This window comes from Xenopus laevis, chromosome 2L (genome assembly GCF_017654675.1).
Source record: "Xenopus laevis strain J_2021 chromosome 2L, Xenopus_laevis_v10.1, whole genome shotgun sequence".
Taxonomy (NCBI): domain Eukaryota; kingdom Metazoa; phylum Chordata; class Amphibia; order Anura; family Pipidae; genus Xenopus; species Xenopus laevis.
Window position 1 is genome coordinate 149658184 of NC_054373.1, and position 24601 is coordinate 149682784.

Below are 24601 nucleotides of genomic sequence, written 5' to 3' on the forward strand. Positions count from 1 at the left end.
GTATTAAGAATGAATGAATGTTATCACCTCCCCTTTATGTTTATTTATTTTACCAAAAAAAGCTTGGACATATAACACTAGGCAGTTCCCTCTGTGATATTACTCTAAAGCAGGGATCCCCAACCTTTAGAACCCATGAGCAACATTCAGAAGTAAAAGGAGTTGGGGAGCAACACTAGCATGAAAAATGTTCCTGGGGTGCCAAATAAGTGCTGTGATTGGCTATTTAGTAGCCCCTATGTGGAATGGCAGCCTACATTGAGGCTCTGTTTGGCAGTGCACCTGGTTTTTAGGGAGCCAAAATCTTGTCTCCAAGCCTGGAATTCAAAAATAAGCACCTGCTTTGAGGCCACTGGGAGCAACATCCAAGGGGTTGGAGAGTAACATGTTGCTCACGAGCTACTGGTTGGGGACCACTGCTCTAAAGGAAGCTGTATATCATGTATGCTCCTAGAATTATAATGATTGTGAGTTTTGTCTCTGATAATCTGGGTAATTTTTTTGTTTTCTCTGGATCATCTAGGAACCAAAAAGTAATTATTGGTTAGCGTCAAATGAGTTTTATTTGAAAATACTTACTCCTTTGAAAATATCCACATGCAGAGGGTCTGTGTTATTTGGAAATAAGTTACTTTGAGGGCTACTCTTGTTAAGGCACTCGTAAAACTGTAAATGGAAAGAGAGAAAAAGGTAAGGGAAAAGATCTATGAAAAAGGAACACTGCATATAAATACTGTAGCTTTAGCACACTTTGTTACTAACAATGCGAACCTCAGCCCAAAACACAGAAGAATTTTGTAGTATTTCTGAATGATCAAGCCTATAATATTACAGGGAAACATTCATATATATCTGACTGTGTATGCTGTGCATTGAAAGCTACAGATATTCAAAAAACGGCTACATTTTGAGATTAATAATTGTTGAGAAATTGCCAAACTGTGTCAAAGAAAGCCATTTGCCTAAACCCTGAGCTTAAACACTGCAAGTAAAAAGAAAATACTGTAACTATGGAAGCAAATTTGCAGGCGAGACTTACCACCTCTTGGTTCGTCTTTCCATAAAAGGATTCCGCAAACACAGCAACCACAAAAACATTGATGAGGAAAGAAACAAATAAAGCAATGGTTGATTCAATGAAAAAGTATTTATTAGCCTCTCTGACTTCTTTCTTGTTCGCTCGATTGATGTCCCTTGACTGTACAAAATAAGAGACATTAGTTAGAAAGAAATCTTACACCAAGCAAACAAGATTATTCATTTAATTCATGGCCCTGCTCACAGTTCTAGAACAAGGCTAGTTTCTATTGCACTGTACCCAACTGTTGAAACTTTCCAACTGAAATATGCTACTATATACTGGTGTATACTCACCTTGAAGGAAAACTATACCCCCAAAATGGACACTTAAGCAACAGATAGTTTACATCATATTAAGTGGCATATTAAAGAATCTTTGCAAACTGGTCTACATATTTAAGTAAATCTTGCCCTTTTACATCTCTTGCCTTGAGCCACATTTTGTGATGGTCTGTGTGCTGCCTCAGAGATCACCTGACCAGAAATACTACAACAGGAAGAAGTGTGGAAGCAAAAGACAGAAATCTGTCTCTCTGTTAATTGGCTCATGTGACCTAACAAGTATGGTTTGTTGGTTTGTTTGTGTGCACCGTGAATCCTATGATCCCAGGGGCCCTTATTTTTTAAAATGGCAATTTTCTATTTATGATTACCCAATGGAACATACTACTAAAAAAAGTATATAATTATGAAAATTGTTTATTTACATGAAGCAGGGTTTTACATATGAGCTGTTTTATGCAATATCTTTTTATAGAGACCTACATTGTTTGGGGGGTATAGTATAGTCTCTTGTGTAGTTACTGTACAATAACCTCTTCAGTAGCAATATGGCATTTAAAACATATTGGCATTCAGCGATATTACCAGTGCCAAAAGCAGCTCTAAGACAACATTGTGGAGCTTAGGGAGATTAATGCTAGAGATTGGAGTAGGGAGGGGGCTTTGGGTTTTTGGAGAACTGGGCTGATTTCTCAATCAGCTACAGGCTCTTTGTTAGAGATGGGCTGCACCTCATTGTTGATGGTGCAGCTGCTTTGGGGGAGAAGATGGAAGAGATTTTAAACTAGGTGTGGTGGGGAGAGTTCAGTAAAGGATTCTGTGGAAAACAGGTTATATGAGGAAGTGGGCAAAGGAAGGGATAATGGGGATTTAGATTTGGTTGGGGGTACTGTAAAAGATAGGGAGGACCACATGTCATATGTTCAATATGGTACCAGTATTACATGTATGTTTGCAAATGTAAGGAGTCTGACTGGTAAAATGGGAGAGCTGGAGGTGAAGGATCACATTGAAAATTTTGTCCTAGTGAATGGCATTATGAGCAGCTATCAGCATGGCTTTATGAAGGATAGGTCATGTCAAACAAATTTGATTGCTTTTTATGATGAGGTAAGTAAGATGCTGGAGAGTAGGAGAGCAGAAGATGTGATCTATTTGGATTTTGCCAAAGCATTTGATACTGTTGGCATTTGCACCTGGATAGGAAACTGGCTACAGGATCAGGTACAGAGGGTGGTTGTTAATGGGACATTCTCTGCTTGGAGTAAGGTTCTTAGTGGGGTCCCTTAGGGCTCGGTATTGGGTCCACTTTTATTTAACTTGTTCATTAATGACTTATGTGAGGGTATTGTAAGTTTATCAGTGTTTGCAGGTGACACAAAACTATCCAGCCCAATTAATTCCATCCAGGATGTGGCATCCTTGCAACATGATCTTGACAAACTGGCAATCTGGGCAGCTAAGTGGCAAATAAGATTCAATGTTGATAAATGTAAAGTCATGCACCTGGGATGTAAGAATATCCAAGCCACTTATACCCTTAATGGGACTGCACTAGGCAAATCCATTATGGAAAAGGACATTGTAGTCCTTGTAGATGATAAAATTGGCTGTAGCAAGCAATGCCAGTCAGCAGCATCAAGGGCAAATAAGGTCTTGAGCTGTATTAAAAGGGGCATAGAGTCACGGGAGGAGGGGGTCATTCTTCCACTGTATAGAGCACTTGTAAGGCCCCATCTAGAATATGCCGTACAGTTTTGGTCTCCATCACTCAAACAGGACATTATTGAATTAGAGAGGGTACAGAGAAGGGCAACTAAGCTGGTAAAAGGTATGGGAAATCTTAGCTTTGAGGAAAGATTTTTTTTTTTTTTTACAGTGAGAGCTGTGAAGATGTGGAATTCTCTCCCTGAATCGATTGTACAGGTTGATACATTAGATAGTTTTAAGAAGGGGTTGAATGGCTTTTTAGCAAGTGAGGGAATACAGGGTTATGGAAGATAGTACAAGTTGATCCAGGGACTGGTCCGATTGCCATCTTAGAGTCAGGAAAGATTTCGAGGCAATCTGAGGCAAATTGGAGAGGCTTCAAATGTTTTTTTTTTTTTAACTTTCATTGGATCAACTAGCAGTTAGGCAGGTTATATGTTTGTGTATATGTAAATGTGGACAAATGACTTCTGGCCTATGTGTTGACAGATTAGGGGGTTTATTCTCTACTAGAGCCCCAGACCTTCATTTATACCACTAAAGCAAATAGAACATTTTAGCTCTGATTTTTTCCCCTATAATGATGGATATGCTTTCTGGGCAACAAACGGGAGGGGGGGTGACGGGTTTGCGTCGACTAGGTTTCCTTCCCCTTTAAGAGAGTAGAGAGTGCTATTCTGAGTCATCGTTTTTGAGTTGTTTAGCTTTTTATTCAGCAGCTTCCCAGTTTGCAGTTTCAGAAATCTCATTGCTAGGGTCCAAATTACCTTAGCAACGATGCATTGATTTGAATAAGAGACTGGAATATGAATAGGAGGGGACTGAATAGAAAGTTGAGTAACAAAAAGTAGCAATAAATTTGTAGCCTAAGGGCAGAGACGCACGTGGAGATTCAGAGAGATTAAGTCGCCCCGACGACAAATCGCCTGTTTTTCGAGCGACTAATCTCCCCAAACTGCCTTCCCGCCGGCTAGAATCTAAATCGCCGGTGGGATGGCACTTGGATTGCTTCATTTTCCGAAGTCGCCTCACGAGGAAACATCGGACGACTTCGGGAAACAAAACAGCTCCGAGTGCCATCCCGCCGGTGATTTATATTCTAGCCGGAGGGAAGGCAGTTCGGGAGATTAGTCGCTAGAAGAAGAGGCAATTTGTCGCCGGGCGACTAAATCTCCCCGTGTGTCTCTACCCTTACAGAGTATTTGTTTATAGATGAGGTGTGTGAAGTGTTAAATATTTCAAAAACTATAAAAAAAGAAGTAATGAAGGCCAATTGAAAAGTTGCTTAGAATTAGCCATTCTATATCTAGCATAGCACCGCACTTGTGAAAAAATAAAATAAAATCAAGATTTGTTGAAAAAAAATCTGACGTTTCGAACACCAACTGAGACACATAAGGTGCACACCATAGACCATTGTTTCATCTGGGTGCCTGAGCTAAGAAATAACACAAGCAATGCAGCAAAATGGCACTCACAGGACTTGCTGAATCAATCACCCAAAGGTTTATTTTGCTCAACATTTCAGTCACCGCAGGGACATTCGTCAGGAATCAAACAGTGTTTGCACTGTTTGATTCCTGACGAAAGTCCCTGTGGGGGACCGAAACGTTAGCAAAATAAACCTTTGGAAGAGCTGTTCTTCTGCATTGCTTGTGCGTGTGTGTGTATGTGTACGTGTGTAATTTTCCGGTTTCCCGGAAAATACGCAATTTTTTTACGATCCCATACAGGCAAGCGCCATCCTTTTTTTCCAAATTTTACGTTTTTCCGCTTGACAATATCCCCTGGGAAATGTAAAATCTGAGTTCTACTTTAACTGAACAGAATGAGCATTTACAGACGATACATACCTTAACCAAAGCCGAATGCAGATACATATTGTGTGGCATGATTACAGCTCCCACAATGCCCACTGCCTGCTCCAGCTGAGGTGCCCCACAGTCTTTACAGTAAGGAAAGAACATGCCTTTAAGAAGCTCCCCTTGGTTGGGACTAACCCGTATATACTGAAAGGAAGATAAGACCCCAAAATTGATATGAAGTTGTGGAAAAATCAGGTACATTCTTGAGCTGCATAAAATGTCATGCAACCCCAAACATAAAATGATTCTAAATGTTGTGGAAGAGAATTGCATTCAGCTACATTTTTAAAAATGTAAAACCAACTTTAGAAAGATGCTTAGAATTACATTTCTTTATAGTAAGCATAATGTAATTTTTGGGTTTACATTCGGGTATAGAATAAACAAATAAAAGCTTAACACACAAAACTAAAGCTACTATTAGCAACATTCAGAATATTAGATATACAAGTTATCTGCGATAATACTATTATGTACCTTGCCTCTTAAGGAGCACAAACATGGCTGTGGCAATGAAACTGCTGTGTACTATAAATCTTTTGACAGAAAAGGCCATGATCATTTTTGCCAGCTTCAAGTGGTTTATAGCAGCAGGGGCGCGCCGCCAATGAGGCGAGCTGAGACGCTCGCCTCAGGCGGCAACGCCGAATCGGTTTCCAGGGGCGGCAAAAAGCCGCTCCTGCACCTTTAAGAGCCGAATTTCCGGTTTTTAAACCGGAAATTCGGCTTTACTAATGCGAGAGAGCGCAATTGCGCTCTCCGCATTAGTGTTCCTGCCTCCCCTCCCGACAAGTAAGTCGGCGAGGGGGGGCGGCATTGCAGGAGCCGCCTCAGGCGGCGCTTAGGTCCGAATCGGCGCTGTATAGCAGTGGCTAATACCCTCACATTAAGTGGCTAAAAAGGTTACGTACAAACCATGTCGGAAAGATTTATAACTAAACTGGCGAATGTTACAGAATGTATTTTTCCAGTCCGAAATTTCTGTCCCTGAGCTGGTCTGTGCAATACAAGTCTCTTATTTAAAAACAAATGTTATTAAAGCATTGGACTAACTAATCTGGTCTAGAGACATATTAATGCAGTTTAAAATCTTACATCAATTATATCACTCACCCGAGCGACTAGCTACATTTTGACAAGACAAAAGGGGTGAACTGCTGAAGAAGCCAGGAAACCAGAGCTTCATTCCTTCACATAATATGGTCATACCCAGTCATTTAACATTAGTTAAAGTTGTCTCCCCTGAGGTCTGCCTAATGGGAATTATTAAACTATGTTTCGCACACTCCTATATTATGCTCGGAAACTGATAGTCAGGAAGTGGCTGGCAAACATAGTACCAACACCAAAAGTGATACTGACACTAAAAAAAACTTTTTAAAATATGAATGTACATTAAAAGTTACCTATAGGTCATGTTAATCGTTTTTTGCCAAGAGGTTTGTTTTTGTAAATAATTGTTACTTGAAGTTTCTAAACCCGACTGTTTTGCCAAATGCACCTACCATCTCAGGCTGTCAGTTAGAGATTCTAATGCTAATGGACTCCTGCTGCACAAATATGGCAGCCCCCTCATACAGGAACATGGGGCATCAGACAGGTAATGTAAAAGCATTAGGCAAATACTTTATGGTAATGTTATAATTAGCTTTCAAAGGCAATATTATGATAGATGTAAAAAAAGTTTAATTTCTGGTGTCCATATTTCTTTAAGGCATGGAGAGAAACAATAGCAACAGAACTGCCTCTCATTAAACTTTCATATTGGTCTAGGCTGCCCCAGAAGTATGACAATATCTGGCAAACATGGTAAGATGCCTACGCATAAAATACCAGAGATCGTTAATCCCAATACCTGCACCCCACTGAGATAAATATATGTTTAAACAGACCGTAAATGTGACATCACCCTGATCCTGAATTCTTACACTTACGACTTTATAATATGTGATACATTGCTTATCCTTGTTTTTTTTTTTGCTCCGTGTGTTTGTTTTAATTGTTTAAAAAAAGCCTTTAAAAAGTTGTACCTCATAACCAAATGTAAGTGCCATAACTGTAATAAGGAACCCAAAAAATGCTTCCAGTTTCCGCAGACCTGCAAGTAAATGGAGAATTGAGTGAAATGGTTGCTTCTCAAACCTTGATGATAATCTATTACATTTTTTTACTAAATATGATGCAACAGTGAATGCAGGGCAGGAGGTGTCCATCTGTCATCTCTTCTGATGGTAGTGAATAAAAAGATTCATATCCCACACGCACATGGAATGGTGACAGGTAAACCTTGGCAAACCTTTAGAGGCACATTTATCAAGGATTGGATTTCGAATCCATGTCAGTTTTTTAAAACTCCCATAAACTCGAAATTGGACCAATCGAAATTTATTAATAAAAAAGAAATTTCTCAGCTCGGACGAATTGAATTGACCCGAAAACGTGAATCAAATTAGAAAAACTCAGTTTGAACAAAAAAAAGCTTGATTCAAGTTTATTTTCTCCGAAAAAAACTCAAATGTCAGGAAGGCTGCAACCATCACCAAATTGATGCCTCGACCTCTCCCATTGACTTATACAGTAATTCAGCAGGTTTTAGGTTGCGAATAGTCAAATTTGAGTTCTTAAAGGGCGAGAGTATAATAAATCTCAAAATTCAAATTAAAACTCGAATCGAGTTTGGATAATTCACAATTTGAATTTAAGAGTTTTCACAAAAAAAAAAAAAAACAACTTTTCTACCTTTATCTCAATAACTAACCTATTAAAATGATTACAATAATGTAATAAGCAACAAGAAAATTAATAAATAAGATTTGTTAAAAAAAAAGTCAAAATGTTTTAAATATCATGCTGTGTGCTCTTAATTTTTTTACGGATATTTAATGGTATGCAGTACTTATATATAAAGACCCTAAATTACATTACACAAGTCTAGCCTATATTCCATCACTGCACAAGCTGTAACAAGCACCTGCCATGCCTGATTTTATTATAAAGAAAACCTCTATGCGGTTATAATTAACTGGGAGAAACTGATGAACAGAATTTTTACCAAACTAAAACGTCCATTAACCAATGAACCCTTTCATAAATATATGTTATGCTCCTCTTAAATGAAATCTGTAAAAATAAAGATATTCCTTCTTACCGTACTTGTCCAGGAAAAGGAAGAAAAACGTATCAATAATTGTTATTAACACTCCTCCCCATAGTGGTATTCTATAAAGACAAAATAAATAGATTTTTAAGATCACAGGTATATATTTTTAGTAAATGGAAAAATCTGACACTTAGGGGTATATTTATCAAAGAGTGAAGTTGGAGATCGTCACAGTCAGCTAGAGTGAAATTCCGCCACTCTCCATTCATTTCTATGGTATTTTTAAAAAGAGTATTTATGAATGAGTGAATGATCATCCTTTTGAGAAATACGCTGTTCAAAATCCCATAGAAATGAACGGAGAGTAGCGGATTTTCACTCTAGAGGACTGTGGTGATCTCTAACTTCACTTTTTGATAAATATACCCCAAAGATGGTTAGCAATGGATCACTTTTCTTATAACAGGCAACATTGCTATTTTGTACTTGGTGATTCACGTCTGTTCTGTGAGCCAAATAGTCCAAGTTTCTCATCGTTATAAAAATATATGAAATAAAGTACAACTGACTGCACTTTTTTTCTAAAAGTGTAATTCATCAACATCAAATTGGATAAAAAACAAAAAGCTAGCTGTTATTGCCAGTGTTTTCTTTTCTATGTAGCTACACAATATTAATAGCAAAGAGCGAAGTCAAATTTATGTTTTGAAAATGAAGTCGGAAATAGTATTTCAGTATTTTTTGCATAGTGCAATCTACAGTGTTCTCTTCTGTCATGGGACCTCCATTAGATATGGCAGAATAAAACAAATTAGGCAAAGGCGCTTAATGAGTGGATGTGGACAGAAAACACATGCTATTCAAAGAGGATGTCTTTTATTCATGTAAAGCTCCTATGTACAACAGAAAATACTGATTGAAACATGGTACAGAGCAGGTTCATAACCAATTTTGGGTCATGAGAGAGAGGTTTAAGAAAGAACAGTTGTCAAACAGTTGTCACACACACACAAGCTCTGTATAGTCTTTAAAGATCATAATAAAAAAATTAACAAAAACAAAAAAAAAGTCCTTACACTCCAGCAGACAACAGATTTAAGGCAATGGCTGAGCCTATGACTTCTTGCATATCAGATCCAATGATGGCTAACTCTACCATGAGCCACAATGCAATGCGGGGCACCTAGGAGAGACAGACAGTTTAAAGTTATGCTTCAGTGCAGCTGATGCAGCCAATTATATTTAAAAATATAATTTAAGTGGACCTGTCACCTACAGCTAAAAAGCTGTATAACAAAAGTCATTTGCAAATTAAACATGGAACCCATATTGTTTTTTACATTAAAGCATCGATACCTGTTATAAAGGTGCTTAAATATCTGAGCTGTCAATCAAATATAACATGCCCCGTCTCTATGCCTGAGGCATAGAGGTGGGGCAGTCAATTCATTTCACTTACCATTCAGCACTTCCTAGATGTCACTGCTCTCCTCACATTCCCCCTTCCTCCTCACACTCTATATAATTGTGTAGGACAATGTGTATGGGCATTAGGTCCCCCATTCAGGCACATACACAAAATTTTGGGGTGATACACAACTTGCCTTAATAATATTGTCCACAACTGCCTGCTTGCTGTGATTGTGTAATTTCAAGACTGAATCAAACAAAATTTAAATAATAAATGTAGTCTAAGTAAGTTTTATTTTGCTCGACTCACATGATAAAAAATTATTTGGAATTATTTCTTACGATGACAGGTCCCTTTTAATATTTTTTAAAAAAAATCTAGAACAGGAACTTGCACACCAAAAACACCAATTTGTTTATCAATCAAGACGTTTATGAATAACATTCTTAGGGGCAAGCCTAAATAATCAAAATATCTTGTGTATAAACAGGTACTGCAGTCTGTGGAGAACAAAGGGCCTAGCAAAAGGGAGCTTCAATTTGTAGGAAATTTGCTCCTGTGATATGATGCCTGTGAGGGGGAAGCAGTGCAAGTTCATATACCTTTGGATATTGTCTGTTGCACATTTCAGCTAAATGAAGTCCTGTCACCACTCCCAACCTGGCTGCTAAGCGCTGTAGTAGAAGCCCAATGATGGTTGCAGCCAGGAGAACCCACAATAGCTGAAAGGGAAAATAAAAGTCACGTTTTAGGTCCTAGCATATTTATGCAGACACTTATCAATGTAAGGAGGAAAATGTATACTTGGATTAAAAAACCAACAAATACACCCTGTTATTCCTGCAGCAATAACGAAATGAATAACAATTACAGATTATATGTAGTATTTTCAACCCCACGCCACTGACAGGAAATCAGCAGACCACAATGGACAATACCAAACTAAGAACCTAGATATTGTCTGAACACTGGAGCAGCAGAAAACTTGTACCCTAGCTATTTTTATATGTGTCCGTACAAATGAAGGAATAAACACTAACCTTAAATCCTGCCACTGATCCAGACTGCAGATCCGATTCTATATTTCCTGGATCCAAATACGCAATGCTCATGAGAAAACCCGGGCCGGTGAAGGCCCAGAGTTTCCGGAAGCTGAACCATGAGTGCTGGGGGGGAAAAAAAATAACCACACATTTTAATAAAAGATAATTATATTCAGTTGAAAATAAAACGAGTATTTAAAAATTCCCTTGTCTGGATTGGTATTTATAGTTATATATTTAAAAACGATGTCATCTCTTTAACTTTGCCTTTGCCTCCTTGAAAAACATACCGTTTCATCCTCTGGAATTGGTATCTTCTCATCAAAATAAGTGGCAAATGGCTCTGCATCCACCACTGGCTCTGGGCTATCATCACTGAGGATCCGCTTGGGACGGCTCTCAACTGACAGATCTTCTAAGGAGAAAAATATAAATGATATGTACATGGCTGCTAGCATAGGTGCCATTTAAAGCATAAAGCACTGTGATTATATGGATACAATTCTGCATACACACTCAGGGAACAGGGTATAATATAAGGTAAATCCAACCCTTTTTTCAGTTTATTTCAGATAGTTCACCAAAAATAAAGATTTTTTATTTAATTACTCAAATTAATTTAATTTGTGATCGTTTCCGAAAACTGAAGTTTAGTTTGAATTTTTACCTACTTATGGCTTTCTAAAGCAGCTCTGGGAGGGGGATTATAACTGTTCTAAATTGATACATTTGATTGCTACATTTCTTATCTTTAACCCTGCTGAGCAGAATTCCCAAATTTCATTTAAGGAAGCTGTTAGAATTGATACAATACTTGCTGATATTCCACATATGCTGCTAAAAAAATGTAGCAATTAATGTAGCAAACTGTACAAATTCAAAACCTGACCCTTAACGGGGAACTCCACACAAACATAACTTAAGCTATTTGAAAAGTAAACATAATTTCAAGCAACTTTGCAATATCCATCAATAAAAAAAATATGCAGACTTTTCATGATTTTTAATGGTTTGGAACAGTTCCCTAAGCCTAGCCCCCTGCTCTCCTGCTGATCTGTCTGACTACTTTGCTGAGCTGCCTAACTACTGTTACTTTGTATCAACAGCCATCTGTCCTTAGCCTGCATCCTCCAAACCCCACAATTCCCTGCACACATGATTTCAATAAGGAACAGAACATCATATTGCAATGCATTGTGGGTTATGTAGTTCCTGCATGCTGTCTGTAAACTGTGGAGAAGTTGTTATAATTTGTAACATCGGTGTTTAGTCCCTCCTTCCCTGCCAGGATTTCTGATGATGCAGAAAGAGAAGAACTGTTTAACAGCTGGATTTCAGCATAGAAAATGGCATTTATTCATACTTTTTGAAGAAACATGTAACTGTGATGGGTATATTAAGGGTTTTTGTGTTATGCGGGCCTCTTTATCAAATTTTGGTTTGGAACCTGGAGTTCCCCATTAATTACTGAGTTATTAGAATAAAACATCAGAGACAGGTGTTAAACTTTAAGCTTAAATTTTGGAAATAAGGTAAAAAACAATAATTGATAAAAGTCTGGTATTTACAACTAACTCACTTTATCACACAGCATTTGACCAAACTTACCGACAAAGATAAAAACAATCCTAGAGACTCCCTATGGCTAAGACGCGACACAATCAAATCGACCACCCAAATCTATAGGCAAATCAGAACAACTTTAGACGTGAATAACTTCAATTTTAATTTCACAAAATGGACAACGATACTCCCACAAGCGGAAAACAAAGATATTCTACAACACCATACACGAGCCATGATAAACTTGCCAGCTAGCATGTATCAAGAGATGACTTTACAAATATTACATCACACTTATTTAACACCATTAAAACGACTCCATATTGGTACTGCCTTCTCAGACAAATGTTTAAAATATGTGAAGAAGCCAGAGCAGATTTAATTCACCGCTTATGGTCGTGTCCATCCATTCAAAAATTCTGGGAGGAAATCGCCAGTTATTGGAAAAATGTATCAGGAAAAACGATGCCTATTACAGCTGCTTGGGCCATATTTAGCAAGTTTTCTTCTGACACAAACCAGAAAGAGCCCTAACTGAATGCTTAGCAGCAGCAGCTAGAAAAGCCATACTTCATAAAGTGCCTATATCTTTAGTTCAACAAAACTTGCAATATATCTTTCACGTGGACTGGGTGGAAACGTTGACAGATAAAGAGAAGAACAGGAAAAATTCTTTGACACCTGGTTAACATACATAAATACGTTACCACTTACCACTAGACAGTTAACTATACAAACATTTCAGCAAACCACGTGGTATGAAACAGAATTACTATGTGGCACCGAACCTGACAACTGCTTATGAGTACAATAAGTCAACAAACTACAATGGAACCCCCCAGGAGTCACTACCTTAACAGACTGTTAATGAGCCAATCACGTCACTCATAACGGACACATCCTAGCGAAGCTACATACAAAACATTAGGTTGGTAAGGTTGTTTAAGAAGGCTTTCTTTGGAATTAGAGATACTTCTGTATTATACAAGGATTACCTTGGTAATACTCAGCAATGTTAATTATCATTTGTGAGCTCATGATTACCTGATTTAACACTTGACAGTTGTTTGTTATTTTTATTTTATTTCATTTGTTCCTGTCATTTTATGTGTAAAGCATTAAGAAATAAAAACATTTTGGAAAAAAAAAAAAAAAGGCTGGTATTTTACCAACCTGTAAAAAAAGGAGTACTGTAAACAATGCACTTACTTGCTCGCAAAACTATTGAACTAGATACCAGACTGTAATCCAATTCAGCCTCAGCAGCATCACTAATCTCCTCTGACAAGTATAGAGTAATTCTAGGTTCCTAGGGGTTTCTCCCAGAAAGCTAAACACATAATTTCCCAAATAAGCAGCTCCTTTATCACTTCCTAAACTCTCTGTGTCAGGGAGAAGCTTGGAAACGTCAAAAGAGGCTGGCACAAGCCTGAACCCACAAAGTAGTAAAGCCGGAGTCAGCTCAACTCTGGCTTTACTACTTCGTGGGTCCAGGCTTGTGCCAGCCTCTTTTGAAGTTTTCTGGTGTTTGGCTCCCCTTGCTGAAGGTCTGGGGCGTGCGCACCCGGGCCCAACGTTTACATCAGTAAGCTCATATAAAACGCTTCTAAACGTAGCACATACTGGTTCAGGGATAAGCTTGCTCTAAGAAAGATGCAGACTGTATGCAATATAGGTGCAAATGTGTATCAGACATTCACAATAATATACAAGGAGGTTAAACAGGAGTTTGCTTTTCCCCAGTGTCAGAATGAGACGAGGACTGTCCAGTTTTTCATACAAGTCATATCCAAGATGTACTGTAACAAAATTAAACCTCAATTTTACATCCCCTGATTTTAAGTTTTACATCATTTTTATAAGTTCTCTGTGGTTCCACCAATATATAATACAAAATACATTTCCCTGATTTTACAGCACTTTTTTCTGGTCCCCTGAAAAACATAAAATGGGGGTTCTACTGTACTTACCTCCCTCCCAGGGGGAAACACTCTTCTGTATGTACATTGGAAGCTCTTTCTACCAACTGAACTTCCAATAAGGCCTCACTGACAATGGCTTTAGAACTGCTATCTCAGACGTTCATCAGCAGCTTCTAGTCTCACAACAGCAACAACATGTATCATTGGTCTAACGTGAGTTACTTCCCTTTTCATGAGATTCTGCACAAGCAAGCTACACACACACACACATATATATATATATATATATATATATATATATATATAGATGCAGAATAACGGAATGCAGTATTACAGTAAAATGCCGTGTCACTGATCATCTGACTGAGACTATATGGAAAAAGCTGAGTCAGTTCTATGCACATGGTGTGACATTTATTGATCATCTGCAATTTTTGCGGTAAAACAGCTTGTCTCAGACACAGAATTTTGAAGCTTGTCTGGCTTCACTAAACCCAGTGGCATGTGGCCTACAAGGCTTTTGTCGGCAGGAAGATAAGAATTCTGGGATACAGACCTTGCTGTCACAAACAGCATTTTACTTGTTTTTCCCTTTGAACTCTGGATAAACCCTTTCCCTAGATTTATTGCAAATACAGCAAACTATGCATAAATATTAGAGATAAAGGTCCAGCATGGATAATAGTCATTGTTAAAGGACCAGTAACATCCATTTTTTTAATTCATTAGTATACAACAACAAAAAAAAACCACAAAGACAAATAAAACTTTGAAATTGCTAAGTCTTTATTAAGAAATAACTTTATTGGGCGATCTATTTTACAGCGCTCGATTTCTTCTCCCTGCCTTCCTTATAGGAGTTAGCCAGGGAGGAGAAATCGATCGCTGCACAATGGATCATCGCCCTGTCGCCTTTTCTGAAGAGGAGCGCAAGCGGAGTTTCAGTAAGTTCTTTCTTAATAAAGACTTAGCGATTTCAAAGTTTCAATTGTCTTTGTGTTTTTTTTCGTTATATACAAACAAATTTTTTTTTAAAAAAAAAAAATTTGATGTTACTGGTCCCTTACGGACAGCGCCAGCAGCAACACAGATTATATAAAAACAATCACAAGTTTTGCTAATTTTTTACCACTGATTTACAGTATCCCGAACACTATAAAAAGATGATGAAGGAAAAAACAAAGTTTCAAAGCAACTGTGATGCTGTATTTGCAAGAGCTGGAGTTAGTAGGGGCAATATGCTGTTGTCAGGCAATCCTTCCTCAACACAGGTTCATGCTCAGCAGTCATTCTGCTGCTGGAAGCTCTGCACCCATGCTTATAAACAGAATCCACCCACACCACACTTAAAGGGGTGGTTCACCTTTAAGTTAACTTTTAGTACGTTATAGAATGGGCAATTCTAAGCAACTTTTTAATTGGCCTTCATTTAGGTATTTTTTTTAGTTATTTGCCTTCTTCTTCTTCTGACTCTTTCCAACTTTCAAATGGGGGTCACTGACCCCATCTAAAAAATATATGCTCTGTAAGGCTACAAATGTGTTGTTATTTTTATCACTCATATTTCTGTTCAAGCGTCTCCTATTCACATTCTCTTTTTCAAATCAGTGCATGGTTGCTAGGGTAATTTGGACACTAGCATCCAGATGGCTGAAACTGCAAACTGTAGAGCTGCTGAATAAAAAGCTAAATAACTCAAAACCCACAAATAAGAAGAAATGAAAACCAATTGCATATTGTCTCAGAATATCACTCTCTACATCATACTAAAAGTTCATTGAAAGGCCCCCATACACAAGCAGATATAAACTGCAATAGATTAAGTCGGCAGCTAATTGGGTAGTGTATGGGGCCCTCAGACAGGCTTCCCCAATTGATATCAGGCCGAAAGTCGTCAGATGTCCATCAGGCGGATTTAGAAAATCCTGTTGGATCGAGGTCTGCATTGGTTCGTTGATGCGGTCCTCGATTTGACCTCCCATATTCTCCTTGTTCTGATCCAATCATTGGGTCCTAGGGCCCACGATCAGATTAGCCCAATATCACCCACCTCAAGGTGGGCATCAGGGAGAGATTTGCTTGTTTGGTGACCTGGTATGTATGGCCAGCTTTAGTCTTTGCTTGTAGCTCCCAACACTGCAACAGCTCAGCCATACCCAATGAGATTACACCCATTCTCCCTACCTCTTGCTGCTGCTGAAAATGGATGAAAGTACAAACACTCTGACATAAAGTCAGCTCATTGTTGATGAGGAATCCTCATGAAGCTGCACATGGTGGTCTCATGAGGATAATGACAGGTGTGACTTGGAAAAATACAGATTAAGGGCTTAGATCATGAAACTTCATCTACCATAATGATTTGCATGGCACACTGGGAACGCTGGAAGCTCAAAGGGAGCCAATTAAAGTATGCTTAATAAAGGTTTAAGTGCTTAACTGAAGGTTTTAGTGCTACTGCTTACCATCTAATTGCTGGTAATTCTGGTCTGACATGCTTGTAGGTGTCACAGGCAACTGACGATCCTTGGAATAGGCCACATGAACTAAAATAAATAAATAAATAAATATAGGTTTAGTTATACTCACATCTCATATTTATCGTACAGTATATCCATATCTTCCTTAAAAGAACAGTAACACCAAAAAACAAAAGTGTTTTAAAGTAATGAAAATATCATGTAGTGTTGCTCTGCTCTGGTAAAACTGATGTGTTTGCTTCAGAAACACTACTATAGTTCATAGAAACAAGCTGCTGTGTAGCAATGGCAGAAATTGAAAAAAGACTATATGGTACAGGTTAAATAGTGATAACAGATAACACCATTATGTTCTACAGAGCTTATCCACTTATCTGTTGTGTAACCTAAGGGTAATGACACACTGGACGATTTGTCGGCAACGTTTTTAAAAAGCAAATCGCGGCGACATATCGCTCGTTTTGTCTCTGAACAAAACCAAATGAAAGACACCAGCTCCTGTGCCCACAGCGCGTTTGTGAATCGCCTGTAGCTCCAAAACGCACTGAGACCCTTTTCCGAGCGATTTATCAGAAATAGCATGTACTTAGAAAAGCACTGAAATCTCCTAGACACGCACACACATACAGATAAGTAGCAGCAATTGTATTCAAATTACAATGCAAACGCAATGACGCAAGAACGCAAGAACGTAAAGACGCCAGGTTACAACGGGAAGCACAAACCATTTCCGGTTTGGGTGGAGCACGTACCGCACAGAGTAATGGGATACAAATCGCTCTGTGCCAATAGTCGTTGTGAATCGTCAGTTCAAAAAAGACGATCGTCTTGTCACCGCGATTTACTTTTTTAAAACGTTAGCGACAAATCGTCCAGTGTGTCCTTACCCTAAGCCTTTCTCCTTTGAATGGCTGCCCCATGGCTACACAGCAGCTTATTTATATAAACAAAAGTAGTGTTTCTGAAGCAAACACAGCAGTTTTACCAGTGCAGGGCAACACTGCATTATAATTTTATTACTTTAAAAAACACTTTCATTTTTTGATGTTACTGTTCCTTTTAACAAAATAAACACTTGTTACAAACACAAATGTTCCCTGAATGTATGCAGTACAATGCTTACATTACTACATGTATTTAGCTGTGTGATACGGATACTCAAATAGCATTCCTCAAGCATTTAGCACTGCAGAATATTAATAGGTCTGAAAGTAAAGTCATAGTCGTTACTCACAGCAAACGCTGTCAACCTCAGTGGGTTGTTTTAATGCAATGGAAAATTCCTCAACTGTTTATAGTACAGATTTACCAAAGTCGTTACATGAATAAATCCAGCGTATTCAGGTTTCATGGTAATTGCAACAGTATTTGTTTGTTCATTTCTGTGATCTCTGGTTGTCACTCAGTGTAGCAGAAAACAGTTTTCCTCCCAGTCGGTTAATCTGGAAGCTTCTGCTACATTGTTGCAGCTGTCTGAACCAGAGGTGTTGAGATTAGAATATGAATAAGCAGACATATACAGTCATATGAAAAAGTTTGGGAACCCCTCTTAATTCTTTGGAGTTTTGTTTATCATTGGCTGAACTTTCATAATAGCAACTTCCTTTTAATTTATAACATGCCTTATGGAAACATTAGTATTTCAGCAATGACAAAGTTTATTGGATTAACAGAAAATATGCAATATGCATCATAACAAAATTAGACAGGTGCATACATTTGGGCACCCTAGCAGAGATATTACATCAATACTTAGATGAGCCTCCTTTTGCAAATAGACTCCTCTAGACTCCTCCTATAGACTTTGCTGAGTGTCTGGATGGTGGTATTTTTGACCATTCGTCCATACAAAATCTCTCCAGTTTAGTTACATTTGATGGCTGCTGAGCATGGACAGTCTGCTTCAAATCATCTCATAGATGTTCCATGATATTCAAGTCTGGGGACTGTGAGGGGCATTCCAGAATATTGTACTTCTCCCTCTACATAAACGCCTTTGTAGATTTTGTAACTGATGCTTGAACATTATCCTGAAGAATTTGAACAGTAGGTAGCAGGTGTTTTTCTTGGAATGTGGTGTTCTTCTTCCGCCATTCAAATTGCTTTTTGTTATGACCAAATAACTACATTTTTATCTCATCAGTCCAAAGCACTTTGTTCCAAAATGACCGTGGCTTGTCTAAATGAGCTTTTGCATACACCAAGCGACTCTGTTTGTGGCATGAGTGGCATTTCTCATCACTCTGCCATACAGATGTTCTTTGTGCAAATTGCGCTGAATTGTAGAACAATGTACAGATACACCATCTGCAGCAAGATGTTCTTGCAGGTCTTTGAAGGTGATCTTTGGGTTGTCTGTAACCATTCTTACAATCATACGCTCCTGTATTTTTCTTGGCCTGCCAGACCCTGGTTTTACAGCGCCTGTGCCTTTGGAATTCCATTTCCTGATTACATTCCTTACAGTTGAAACTGACAGTTTAAACCTCTTTTTTTGTAGCCTTCCCCTAACCATGATAATGAACAATCTTTGTTTTCAGATCTTTTGAGAGTTGCTTTGAGGATCCCATGCTGTCACTCTTCAGAGGAGAGTCAAACAGAAGCCCAACTTGTAATTGGCCACCTTAAATACTCTCTCATGATTGGACTCACCTGCCTATGAAGTTCAAGGCTTAATGAGCTAATCCAACCAATTTGGTGTTGCCAGTAATCAGTATTGAGCATTACATGCATTCTAATTAGCAGAATGACATGGGTACCCAAATTTTTGCACAGACAGTTTTTCATATTTGATTTAATTGCACACAACTTAATACTGCTTCTCTAAAAATCTTTGTTCAGAAAACACCCAAGTACTCAGATGTTCCTGGGAAATGAAAGACATACCACTGTTATCTTTTTTGTTGAAAGTGGAGTCAATTATTATGCAGGCTTCCCAAACTTTTTCATATGACTGTATGTCTGTGAAGGTTCTCGTTCATCCAGGTCATGGTATATCTATAGCAATAGGTCAAATCAATTAGACTTGCTGTATTTCATCTTTCCTTGAAGACCGTTTCCCTGGTCATCTGATTCAGAATTGAGAAAGCCAGTCGGATGACTAGCGACACGTCTCCAAGGAAAAAGAAAATCCAGCAAGTCCAGTTGATTTGGATTATTACTATAGATAAGCAGACAGATGCTGCTTTCAAGAGCTAATTGCATTTACAAATAACTTCAAACATTTGATTAAGAATTCAATTTTCTGTCTTTATGCAAAGAGCAGTTTTTGGGTGGACATCCCCCTTTAACCGCCGTGACTCTATCGCCTGATACTGTTAATTCTAACACCACCCAGGATTTAAAACAAGATAATGCAATAACTAGGCTAATTTGTGAATGCTTTAATGAGCAATCCCTCCCACCTTGTTTCTGAGTAACCTAATGATTCACTGCAACATGGAGTCAAGAGGAAAAATAGTGAGTCAAATCTCTCTCTTCGGTGCATTGCATAGAAAGTAGAAGAAAATCATGGCTCCTGTACTGAAGAGAGCACACGGAGATTAATAAGAGTAGAGTCAGGCAGGTGACTGCATTCTCCAGCTATCACGTTCTTCATATAATTTTCCCTGACGGCAGTGTTACCAGATGGTATAAATGCTCTATTCATATGTGGTTAAACAGAGATCAAAGAGCACTGACAGAATGAATTCAACTCCACTCCAGCAACAAAGGAGCAACTGTCTGTCTCTGAGAACACTCCTTTCCTTTGCCCCAATTTGTTCGGGGAATTCCTCCTGAATTCTTCTCATGAACAAATTAATGGAAATAAATCAGCTCATGCACCATTAATATATATAATACAGTCTCGGTGATCCGCACTCCTCTCGGCAATTCATCTCATGCACCCGGGTGCTGCTCCTGGGAAATAGTAGATACAAACGAAAAATAGTAGCGCACTCCTGGGATTTCTTCAATAGAAAATTAGTTTATTTACTCATCATTACAGTAATCAACGTTTCGGCTCGTGTCTTGATAAAGGCTCTGGACACGAGCCGAAACGTTGATTACTGTAATGATGAGTAAATAAACTAATTTTCTATCGAAGAAATCCCACGAGTGCGCTACTATTTTTCGTTTGTATATAAATATAAATATATATATATATATATATATATATATATATATATATATATATATATATATATATATATATGTACAGAACAGTATCACAGGGATTTACTTTGCTCTGCTCACTATTTCCTAAGAAAATGCAAATAATACAGTTTCAGATATCTTCGGTTCAGCTAATATTTAAATAACTTAAAGTAGGTTCAGTGCTCAGTTGGAGCTATAGATTTCTGTACAATGAATCTTACTGGTATTTCAGCTATTTCAGGTATCCAATCCTGGCCTATACCACTACTTCACTCTCTATTTAATTCAGTACAGTAGAACAATACAGTACTGTAAGAAAAGATAAACTTAAGTACTGAAGCTTTAAGTGCAAATTTATGGAATATCCTCTTATGTAATTCACTTAATTATCTACCCACTCTCACCACACTTCGGAATTTCCCTGCCACACAGACAGTTTTCTGCCACCCAAACATTTGTGCATCTCCCCAGATGCTGCTCCAGATACTAAAATCCCTCTATAGCCATACTGATCTGTTTAAAGGAGAACTAAACCCTTAAAATGAATATGGCTAACAATGCCATATTTTATATACAGGATTTATTGCACCAGCATAAAGTTTCAGCTTCTCAACAGCAGCAATAATCCAGGAACTCAAACTTGTCACAGGGGGTCACCATCTTGGAAAGTGTCTGTGACACTCACATGCTCAGTGGGCTCTGAGCAGCTGTTGAGAAGCTAAGCTTAGGGATTGTGACAAATGATCAAGCAGTAAATAAGGTTGGCCTGTAATATAATATGATGCTACAGGGCTGATTATTAAATTCTGATGCTAATTGCACTGTGCTGCCATGTTGTATTTATCTGTATTAATTACTAATCAGCCTTATATTGTAACATTTATATTCTATGTGTACTGTATATTGTGAGTGGGTCCCTAAGCTCAGTAAGCGACAGCAGCACAGAGCATGTGCAGTGAATCAGCAGAAAAGAAGATGGGGAGCTACTGGGGCATCTTTGGACACAGATCTTTTCTATTTTTTATTAAAGCATTCATAGAGATCATCTGAGATGATGCAAGGCTTGCCTTAAAGGAGAAGGAAAGCCAAAAAATGACTTAAGCTGTAAGTGTTGCCTATAAATAGTAGATATAAGTACCAGCAAGCAATCTCCCATTAGATTTTCCCTCAATCTTTTAGCTGCAATCGTTTTTTAAAAAAGTGTAAGCATGTATGAAATAGCATACCTTTGTTTCTGTCCACAAATGCTTCTGAATAGGGCACACGCATGCGCAATCGTTTGCATCCGTGCCCTGTGCATGCGCACTAGAATCATTTTTCTTCTATGTGCAGCGATGACGATGCGGTCACATGACACCTCCGCTCGTCATCGCTAAGGAGCTGAGATCAAACATGCGCATTAACAACAGAGCGCAGGGCGGAAGTGACGCGCCTATTTGAATATGGCCGCGCCAAACTGATACAAGCGCCTTAACTTCGGAGTGTTAGTGCTCAGATGCAGCAGTGAAATGCAAGTTTTTACCACATCGTTTCAGGAGGGGGCCTCGTGGGACAGGCAATAAAGTAGGATTCAATTTTTTACTTTCCTTCTCCTTTAATAACAGTGTCCACAAAATGGCTCCTGCCTTGCTATCATTATGAATTCCCAGACCGAAGCAGACAAGATTCAAATTATGCCGTATAATTAAAGTTAATTTTGCTTGACTAATGTGGTAAAATAGGATTTTGAATATTTTTTTAGGGTGACGGGCCCCCTTTAAAGGAACAGTAAAACCAAAAATGAAAGTGTTTTAATTAATAACAATAAAATGTACTGTTGCCCTGCAACAGTACTGGTGTGTTTGCTTCAGACACACAATTATAGTTTATTTAACAAGCTGCTGTGTAGCCAAGGGGACAGCGATTGAAGCACAGGATATGCAGTAGATTGCAGATACATTCTGAAGAATCCTAATGTATACTACAGAGCTTATCTGTTATTTGCTGTATACCCTGTGCCTTGTCTAGCTTTGAATGGCTGCCCCCATGGCGACACAGCAGTTTGTTTATATAAACTATAGTTGTGTTTCTGAAGCAAACACACTGGTTATACAAGTGCAGCCTAACAGTGCATTATATTTTCATTACTTTAAGATACTTAAATTTTTTTGGTGTTACACTTCCTTTAAGAAACTGCTTTACTAGATACTGTAATTAGTGCAGTCATTCTCACGGTCCTTGTAACTCCTATATAGTCACTCATTGTTCTACCTCCTCCATTAGCAGTCACCTTTTCTAACTTGGCTACACCACAAGACAAGAGCCCGCGTTTACTAATGCATTTAGACTGAGCAGAACTGTACATGGATGTGTTCACGGTTTCATTGATGAATTCCTTCAGCAAGGCAATACCAATAAACTGCACAATGGTTACACCTACTGATAAATAGCATTTTATCTTTCACACACACAACATTCGTTAGAAAAGCTGCACATTTTTCTATTAGATTAAAAACGTCAAATACTAAGAAAGATACACTTAGAAATGACTAGAACATGGACAAAGGGCGAAGCTTCCCAAGCAACTGTATTATTCTGTATGAAAAATAAACATAACTGTCTAATGGCTACAGATATTATTATTATTATTGTCTTCCATTCATTTAGAGTAGAATATGGAATCTACGAGTATGTGGGGTTTTCGCGAAAAAATAAAAAAGAGAATAACGTGGAGCACCACATCTTAAGACTACCAAAAACATTTAATAAAGTAATTCCCATACCTGTATAGTTATCACTCCAGTTGAGAAAGCAGAATTTAACAACTGCCCTATCCAATAAAAAAACCATAGCGGAGCTGTAATTATAAATGTAAAAGTACAGCCTAGGGCAGCAGTTCTCAACCTGTGGGTCGCGACCCCTTTGGGGGTCGAACAACCTTTTCACAGGGGTCGCCAGAGTAGGGGCCCGCCTAGGGTGCAGTCATAGGGGGGTGCACTTTTAAAAGGAAAGAATTTTTTTTCTCGTTTTTTTTTTTTTTATCTGGTGTTGTTGGAGAATAGCGAGCACTGAGCAGAGAGGTACAGTCAGATCTGGGGCAATATTTGGTGCTGCTGCTTAGACTTAGGGGCAATGCATTGTTGGCACAAGAGGTACAGACTTGGGGGGCAATATGCTGGTGGCACAAGAGGTACAGACTTGGGGGGCAATATGCTGGAACTTGGCACAACAGGTACAGATTTGAGGGGGAGCAATATTTTGGGTATTGCTAGCACCTGTATAGATTTGGGGGCAATATTTTGGCTATCTGGCACTGGTACAGATTTGGGGGTAATATTTTGGCTGCTGGCTGACACAGGTACAGATTGGGGGCAATAGTTTGACTGGAAATTGTCCTACAGAACGGGGGTGGCCTAGGGTGCCAAACTACCTTGACCCGGCTCTGCGCCCACATACAAGTACCCGGCGTGATGACATCATCGCGCCAACTCCATCACATACACCCCGTACAAATACAGGTGTATGTGACAGGGTTGGCGCCATAATGTACTTATGCGGACCAGTCACACATGTGTAGAGAGCAGCTACTGCAAAATTACAGTTATAAAGTAGCAAGGAAAAACAATTTTAAGGTTGGGGGTCAAGGAACTGTATTAAAGGGTCGTAGCATTAGGAAGGTTGAGAACCACTGGCCTAAGGTCTCCGGCAGAGAAAACACATGGTGCGCCATGACCATAAATGTAGAAAATATATCCATGATTAGCAATATTTTCAGCTTTATGTCAGGGACATGCTTTGCATTTTACTCAATAAAAAGATCTCACAGCCTTGTGATAAAAACAAACAATGGCAAAAGGTCAGAGGAGAATATAGTTTTCCCTCAGTGCACTTGTGCAAACTACAGTATATACAGTGTAAAAACAAATATCCTGATTACTTAACAACAAGCGTCACCAGACCCATTTTCATAAAACACGTGGATTTTTTCAGTGCACGTAATCAGTGTGCCTATAGACTAGGGATGCACCA

At 38.6% G+C, this 24601-nt stretch overlaps 1 protein-coding gene across 8 annotated transcripts in view; it reads right to left on the reverse strand.

The window, feature by feature from the left end:
• The window catches only part of slc11a2.L (solute carrier family 11 member 2 L homeolog), a 67488-nt gene that overhangs the window by 19638 nt on the left and 23249 nt on the right, over positions 1-24601 (reverse strand). For 6 of the 8 annotated variants that reach the window (XM_041582552.1, XM_041582556.1, XM_041582555.1 and 3 more), the window contains 10 exons: positions 16442-16522; positions 10782-10906; positions 10489-10614; positions 10051-10170; positions 9114-9220; positions 8086-8156; positions 6968-7035; positions 4926-5081; positions 1040-1198; positions 580-666 (listed from right to left, as the gene is read on the reverse strand). In XM_041582552.1, the coding sequence (XP_041438486.1) occupies positions 580-666; positions 1040-1198; positions 4926-5081; positions 6968-7035; positions 8086-8156; positions 9114-9220; positions 10051-10170; positions 10489-10614; positions 10782-10906; positions 16442-16522 (1100 nt within the window). The remainder of the gene's footprint in view (positions 1-579; positions 667-1039; positions 1199-4925; positions 5082-6967; positions 7036-8085; positions 8157-9113; positions 9221-10050; positions 10171-10488; positions 10615-10781; positions 10907-16441; positions 16523-24601) is intronic. The other 2 variants (XM_041582557.1, XM_018247489.2) reach the window with 1 other exon arrangement.